The 8,797-nt window shown below is 31.8% G+C and overlaps 1 protein-coding gene across 1 annotated transcript; it reads left to right on the top strand.

Moving 5' to 3' along the window:
• The first annotated feature begins 864 nt into the window (after positions 1-864).
• Positions 865-3,964, top strand: LOC109818069 (putative 2-oxoglutarate-dependent dioxygenase SLC1). The gene is made up of 5 exons (XM_020383465.3): positions 865-1,027; positions 1,225-1,524; positions 2,009-2,256; positions 2,776-3,115; positions 3,475-3,964. The coding sequence occupies exons 2-5, from the start codon at positions 1,249-1,251 to the stop codon at positions 3,730-3,732; spliced, it is 1,122 nt and encodes a 373-aa protein (XP_020239054.1). The 5' UTR covers positions 865-1,027; positions 1,225-1,248; the 3' UTR covers positions 3,733-3,964.
• The last annotated feature ends 4,833 nt before the right edge of the window (positions 3,965-8,797 follow it).

Here is an 8,797-nt window from a genome sequence, read left to right as displayed (position 1 = left end):
AAAAAAAAAAAACAAAAATTGATGAATTATATTAAAATAAAAGTTATAAAACTCGTGTAAAAATTGCCCAAACCTTGACATTTCTGAAGATGGCATGCTTTGAATTAATCCCAAATGCTTGAGTTGAAAAGAATTCAAGAACAGGAAGAGTGGAAATAAACATGTCAAGAATGGTAGGAAGCTGAAAAGATATTTTTTATTTGTATCCCAAAAGTCAGCGATAAAAATAGTACCAATGAGTACATATTATATAGAGATAAAGGTAGGTCCAATTAATGCATATAAGTTGAAATATTCTTCTATAAGATTCAATTAATTAATTTTATAAAAATAAAACATATATAATTTAGTTATTATTATCAAATTTACATTTCTCAAAATTATCTACATACTCCTTTTCTTTTAGACCATCTACATACTCTTTTTATTTTTAAATATTTTTTTATTTACTTTAGTTTTTAATATCAATTAATATTAGTTATATATATATATATATATATATATATATATATATGAAAAGATGAAATAAAGCTTTCGAAATTTTCTATATATAAAACAAAATTAGTCTCCCAAAAAACCTGAAAACAATAATATATATTATCAGTTATTTATTAAACTCAAAGAAATAATTCATAATTAAAGATATTTATATAAAAAAAATTATTTATACAAAAAATATTCTAAATTAATTCTCATAAAAAAGTTAAGTTTCTAATTTTTTTGTTGACAAGGAAGGAAATAATAATTTTGGAGCAAGTCGATGGTATTTTGTGCAACTGGGGTCTGACTAACTCTTTTGTCAACCAATTTGTTAATATCAGAATGTGTCCATCCAGTTTTCACAATTCACAAACCTCAAACCGGTTTTGCAAAACTTGCTACTGTTCACTACCCCCACACTCCTCTTCTCTTCACTATATATGCACATCAAAATCAACACAATTATCATCCATCTAACCTTTTCTTTTCCAATTCCCATCCCTTATATTCTCCAACATTCATTTTCTTTATTTATCTCTCAACCCAGGTAATGGGAATCAATATATAACTCTAATTAATAAGCTCCACTTTCTAATTTCTCAACCATGTGGAGGAGCACATTTCGATATTTATGTGCATTCACTAGACTATTATATAAATTTAAGCATAGTACTATGAGTACACCTTTTTTGTATTTCTTTTTTCCTTGTTATGCATTTGTTCTTAGTTTACTTTCACATGCAGGACATTTTATATTGAGAAGCACACATGTCTCCTGCAATGGTAGGCAGTGATGAGAAGGGTGAGGGTGGAAGTCAATATCAGAAAGGAGTGAAGCAACTCGTTGAGAATGGCCTTCACACGGTGCCTAAAAAGTACATACTTCCACATTCTGATCGACCTGCTATGAATTCAGAAGCTTCAAATGTTGCCAAGAAAAACCTTCAGCTACCCATCATTGATTTTTCTGAATTGCTTGGTCCAAGAAGGCCCCAAGTCCTTCAATCCCTAGCCAATGCCTGTGAAGGCTACGGATTTTTTCAGGTGAGCTAGCAATTTGGCATAAACTTAATGAATCATTTAAACCTCGTAACTATTTGTTTTTGCTTTTGATCCGCCTAAATCGAACTCAATAACAAAGGGTGTAACTTAGTTGGCTAAAAAGAGTGTTGAAGTTGTTGTAAAATTTTGCATGATGGCATATGTATATATTAGGCGTTAAAACAATTTGGACCCTTCATTTACAAATACTTAAATTTTGTGGGGAGGATCCATTTAGCAAAAGAATTCCATGTTCAATCTCTACTATGTGCAAAAACTCTTCAAATTAACAGCTGTCACAGTATGTGAGTTAAATTAGTCTCTGCTCTAATGGACTAAAGATACATGTGACAAAACCAAAACACTTGAACTTGTATAGTTGACTCTTTGATGGAGGCAATTAAGTTAGTTTGAAATATCATGAGAAGAATATTAGTTTTAGAATTGAATATGTGATTGAAAATTTCATTTTGTTTGATTGGTGCAGCTGGTAAACCATGGCATCTCAGATGATGTTATCAGCAGCATGAGGGATGTGAGTGGCAGGTTCTTCGATCTTCCTTTTGAGGAAAGAGCCAAGTATATGACAAATGATATGAGTGCACCGGTTCGGTATGGAACTAGCTTCAGCCAAACCAAAGACACTGTGTTCTGTTGGAGGGACTTCTTGAAACTCCTCTGCCACCCCCTGCCTGATTTCCTCCCCCATTGGCCTGCTTCTCCCTTAGACTTTAGGTGAGAACTATAACCATAATTAATCAGATACAACTTCATTTAAATATTTAATTAATGATTCTTCGTGGACAACATTTTTAAAATAAGTCCTATGAGTTGCTTGTCAATTTGATTAATGGTAGCTATCTCCATACAAATATTAAATATCTTCATGCCAACGTGATTGATGCAACTGGTAGGACTAAACAACATGATTAATAAGACTCCAAGACTCTATAAAGGCTTGTGACATGATCTTACCTTAACATGAAATAATTTTCACGTCAAACACGTAAATTAACTGACACAATTATTTCACTTAACTAAATGTCTTGAATTTGAATCTTGTATATATAATTGTGTTAAATGTTCAAAAGAAATAATTTTTCTGCACATAATAATCATATCCGAAAACGAACTAAGTTGTCTTATTTAATATGTAAAAGATTACAAACAAATGCCTAATGTGAACAATTGGGTAGCATGAGGACAAACTTCTCTTTATTTATAATTCATAATTTTTGATTAATTGCAATATAGGAAAGTGGCAGCTACCTACGCAGAAGAAACCAAATGCTTATTTCTGACATTGATGGAAGCAATCCAAGAGAGTTTAGGAATCATAGAAGAGGAGACAGAAGGAAAGGACAATATTATGAAGGACTTGGAAGATGGGAGCCAGATGATGGTGATGAATTTCTACCCACCATGCCCTGAACCAGACCTAACTTTGGGTATGCCTCCTCACTCTGATTATGGATTCCTCACACTCCTCCTCCAAGACCAGGTGGAGGGTTTGCAGATCCAATTCCAAGGTCAATGGTTCACTGTTCAGCCCATCAATAATGCCTTTGTTATCAATGTTGGTGATCATCTAGAGGTAAACAAATTCCTTCCTTGATTACACATCATTTTACCACACTTTCATTAAATTCACACATTTATGTCTTAACTTAGATTCACATATGTCTTGATTAAAGAAAAGATCTTTGGTTATTTTTGTTTAAGTTATTAAAAAACATTTGAGTCACTAAAAATCACTATTTCAAGTGGTTTAACATTTGTATTCTTAAATTAAATATTAGATCTGATCTTTGACTTAAACATTACGAATGAAAATATCACTTTATTCTTGTAGAAACTGATCCAATGAAAGTAATTATATCACTTTATATAAAATATTTGAGTCCTATATAATTAAGATGGTGATTTTCCATTTTGTTGGGTGGACTTTTTCAGATATATAGCAATGGGAAGTACAAGAGTGTGTTACATAGGGTTGTGGTTAATGCAGTGAAGAATAGGACATCTGTGGCTTCGCTTCATAGCCTTCCTTTCAACTGCACCGTAAGACCGTCACCAAAACTCATTGACGAAGAGAATCCCAAACGTTACGCAGACACCAATTTTGATACTTTTCTTGCCTACGTTACGACCAGAGAGCCCAAGAGAAAGGAGTTCCTCGACTCTAGGAAATTGACTTCTACTTCTACATGACTAGAAGGAAATAAATAAATAAATAAAATAATGATAAGAGGGATTTTTTTATTAGCCATAAAAGGAAATTGAACTGCCATGACTCACAATAATCGATTGCTTATTAGGGGAAAATTATGTATGTAACATATTAATCTTGATTTGGTTGGACCACTTTGATTGTCATTGATTCCATGACTCGCACTCTAGCTTTAATTTTTTGTATTATTATTATTTTTATATGTTTGTAAAAGATCAGTCTCTTACAAGCATAGTCTCATACAAAAATTTGGACCCCATTAAGTTTGATTTTGGATTTTGGATAAACTCATCAAAATATTTGGTTTACCAAGTCGCTTTAGTTGATAGTTAATTTGGACGGGTCTATCAAGATAATTATTGATTGAGCCATAGTTAATCTAGATTTAATTAGACCAGGTTAGGAAAAATAATGGAAACGAAAGAGAGGAGTAATGATTCAATAATTTGACCAGTGCAATACCCAACTAACACTGTAGGGAACAAGACTTGTTATTTAGACCGTTAGCTCAGTCACGAACACAAGTTAATCAATCCACTGAACAACGTACTTGACTTGAAACACAAATTAGTAGCTTTCGTAAATTTGAATCTCATCAATTCTATCTATGAGAATGGATAAGACAATATTTTACAAGAGTATAAAATAAAATATAAATCATCACACTATGTAGAAAAGGAACTCTTAAATTCTCATTCAACTTCCTCGATAGTCCTAGATTTCATAATCTTTTATTTATAGGAAAGCAAGTAGAAGAAGAAAAAAAATCAATAAAGGATAGAATCTAGGCTTAATTACTTTATCTCTAAAGTATTGTGATAATTTTGGTTCTCAAAATTTAATTAAGTAATTTTAATTTATCAAGTATCATAGTTGTACAATTTTTGTCCTCTAATTTTAATTGAGCAATTTTAATTTTTCGAGCATCACAATTGTACGATTTTAATATTTTTAATTTAAAATCTAATAATTTTAAAACATTATATATATATATATATATATATATATATTATAATTTTTATAGGAATAGATCAAATTATACTGATGTAACTTTTATCAACTATTATATTGATACTAATTTATATAAATCAAAATCTACATAATATATACTCTTTAAAATATACAAAAATATAAATATCTTAATTATCTTATTATTATAACAAAATGTAATATAAACATTCAAGGTAATATAAAGTTATAATTTAACGGTTGGAACGACAAAATTCAATATTTATATAGTTATTGACTAATATTATAGTTGTAAAAGTTATACCAATGTAATTTGATCTTCTCAAATTTTCATGCGTTACAATTGTAACTTGTATGTTTTTGAGTTTTCTGTTAGAAATTTTATTTCTAATAATTATTGTGGGCTACATATATTATTTGTAGTATTTATATTAGTTATTTACATTTAGTTGGGTTCAATAAAAGTTATCTAATTTTAGTGAGCCTTTAGACTGCCAACAGGAAAAAACTGATATGGCCCAAATAAGTGGAAACCAGATTTGGCCCGTTAGGGGTTAATAGGAACCCTAATAGGTTTAAAATCATAAAGATGGTCATGGTCCCCAATATGCCAAATCAGAAACACACGTCTCTCTGTCTCCCCATCAAAAGAGTAACATCAAGTCCCATCAAGGAATCCAGTGATTTGGCTGAGGAAGATATCATTGCACCAAAAGACTATTCCGCTGGAACCTTTTGATCAACGTCAATGGATACAGGTACGTATTATTTACATTAACTCTGTAATCTGAGACAATGGTTTTTAATATTAATTAATGGATAATTTCTATTTGGCTTAAGAAATTTATCCCAACAAGTGGTATCAGAGCCGCTGTTGTTATTAGGTTGTGGGGTTCTAAAGTGTATTGTTACAATTTATTTTTTCTCTTCATTGATAATACGTGTATTTGAATGCGTTGGTCATTTTTTTGCTTCAATTTGGTTTAATTGATTATATTGATAAAGAGATCGATTAAAAATTGAATTTTTATTAAAGAGAATTTTTGTGAAATTGTATAATTTTCTGTGAATGTTATAAATTTGTATATGTAACAATTTTGCAATGATCCTGAAGACATTGTCAAATGTAGAAATTTTTTTATTTTTTTTAATTTTCTCACCGGAAGTGAGATAATTGTGCAACAATGCAATAAAGGAATATTTTCTCACCAGAAGTGAGTTAATTGTGCAACAATGCAATAAAGAAATATTTTCTCACCAGAAGTGAGTTAATTGTGCAACAATGCAATAAAGAAATATTTTCTCACCAGAAGTGAGTTAACTGTGCAACAATGAAATAAAAGAATATTTTTTCTCACCGGAAGTAGGAAAATAATATTATGTTTGATCCTTTGAGTACCACCAGAAGTGAGATTTTTTGTTTTTGTCAAAATCATTGTTGTTATATTAAATGATACTTGGGAAAATTATATGATTAATATATTGAATTCCACATTATCGATTTTTTTAATGGAATTCGCGTAAGAATTATTTTCTTGAAATTTGATTGATATTATGTTCAAATTTAAATTGATATTTTTTTATATATCAAATTTGAGTGCGAATGTTAGCAGATTATAGACCCTCTTTATTAATTAATTTGTCTGGTAATTTTTAATTAAATAAATTGATGTAATATATTGCCAAAGCAATCCCTGTTATAGAAATTAATTTGATTAAAAATTACAATAGATGTTAGTATGAGATTATTTATGCGATTTGTGATCATCCCAAAGGAAGACACAATTTGGCCAAATAATAACATGCCTGTGATGATAAATATGTGACAATTATAAAGTTACAATCATGTAAATAATAGTCGGTCCAAAGAAAGGCTATTATTTGACAGAATTAATTGTCAATATTTGATCGTTGCACTGAGAGTACCACTAACAAGTTAATTTGTATGTCCAAAGACAAAGAATTCATGTTGTGCTCGGTATCTTGTAATGAGACTATTATGTAAATAATCTGCATGCTTTATTTATTTTATTTTACTGTGAGCATGTAATTAAATTTTTTTTTTAATCTATGTTCTATTACAGTTGTTGTTGCTAGTGCTGTTAACTTATCTGCTCAAATTAATTGTATACCTATGCTTAATGGGACAAACTTTAAGGCCTGGAAGGAAGCAGTTGAGATAATTCTTGGCTGCATGGATCTTGATCTTGCACTTCGGGCTGAGAAATCCACTCCAAATCCGGAAAACCTGGACGAGGATAAGGTTGAAAAGTGGGAACGCTCAAACCGAATGTGTTTGATGATCATGAAGCGATCTGTTCCAGAAGTTTTTCGGGGCTCTATTTCTGAGAGCCATAATGCTTAGGGTTTCCTTGATGCTGTTGAGCAGTATTTCACCAGTAATGAGAAAGCTGATGCAAGCAGTTTGCTTGCTAAACTTATTGAGATACAAAGGTAAAGGAAACTTAAGGGAGTACATTATGGAAATGTCTAATCTCGCGTCAAAACTAAAAATACTAAAGTTAGAGCTGTCTGATGACTTGCTCGTGCATCTAGTTTTGATTTCTCTTCCTATACACTTTGGACAATTCAAGGTGAGTTATAATACTCAGAAAGATAAATAGACCTTGAATGAATTGATTTCTCACTGTGTGCAAGAGGAGGAAAGGCAGCAAAGAGAAAAGACTGAAAGTGCTCATTTAGCGTCAAGCTCTCAGAATAGGAAGAGAAAGAATAATAAGGATGTTTTAGAAAGGACTTCTCAACAAAAGAAAGTCAAAAAGGATGAGAACACACCTACTTGCTTCTTCTACAAGAAGCCTGGGCACATGAAGAAAGAGTGTCCCAAGTACGCCTCTTGGCGTGTAAAGAAAGGTAATTTTCTCTCTTTTGTTTGTTCTGAAGTTAATTTAGCTTTTGTACCACGTGATACTTGGTGGGTAGATTCTGGTGCTACTACTCACATTAGTGTATCCATCCAGGGTTGCCTTTGGAGCCGACCGCCAAGTGATAATGAAAGATTTATATATGTGGGTGATGGCAACAAGGTCACAGTGGAGGCTATTGTAACATTTAGATTATAGTTAAAAACTGGATTTCATTTGGATTTATTTGAAGACTTTTGTTGTACCGTCTTTTAGGCGGAATTTAATTTCTATTTCTAGTTTGGACAAATTTGGTTTTTCTTGTTCATTTGGAAATAATAAATTTAGCCTCTATCAAAATTCAAATGTTGTTGGTTCTGGTTCTTTAATTGATAATTTATACTTACTAGATGTAGTTAGTTCCAATAAAGAAAATTTTAACATTGATTCTCGTGGTACGAAGCGTAAAATAAATGAGAACTCAGCCACCTTATGGCATAAGCGTTTAGGCCATATCTCTAAACAGAGAATTCAGAGGCTTGTGTCAGATGAGATTCTTGAACCCTTTAACTTGTCAGACTTTGAGATTTGCGTTGAATGTATTAAGGATAAACAAACAAATTCTAGAAAATTAGGTGCCGAAAGGGCTAAGGACGTTTTGGAATTAATTCACACAGATATTTGTGGACCATTCCCTATGGCATCTTAGAATGGACAACAATATTTCATTACGTTCATAGATGATTATTCAAGGTACGGCTACCTATTTTTTAATTCATGAGAAGTCTCAATCCCTAGATGTTTTCAAATCTTTTAAAGCTAAAGTTGAGCTTCAACTTGGAAAGAAAATTAAGGCTGTCAAATCTGATCGTGGTGGTGAATATTACGGTAGATATGATGGATCAGGTGAACAATGTCTAGGGCCTTTTGCGCTTTTTCTAAGGGAATGTGGCATCGTTCCTCAGTATACTATGCCTGGGAAACCAAGCATGAACGGTGTTGCAGAACGTAGAAACAGGACTCTTAAGGATATGGTGAGAAGTATGATTAGTCATTCTTCCTTATCAGAGTCATTGTGGGGAGAAGCGCTTAAGACTGCAGTCTACATCCTAAATAGGGTACCAAGTAAAGCAGTTAACAAAACTCCTTATGAGCTATGGACGGGTAAAAGGCCAAGTCTAAAACATTTACACATTTGGGGTTGTCCGGCTGA

This window comes from Cajanus cajan, chromosome 7 (genome assembly GCF_000230855.2).
Source record: "Cajanus cajan strain Asha chromosome 7, NIPB_CcT2T_4, whole genome shotgun sequence".
Taxonomy (NCBI): Eukaryota; Viridiplantae; Streptophyta; class Magnoliopsida; order Fabales; family Fabaceae; genus Cajanus; species Cajanus cajan.
Note: the sequence above shows the minus strand (reverse complement) of the source record. Positions and strands in the feature narration are given on the sequence as shown.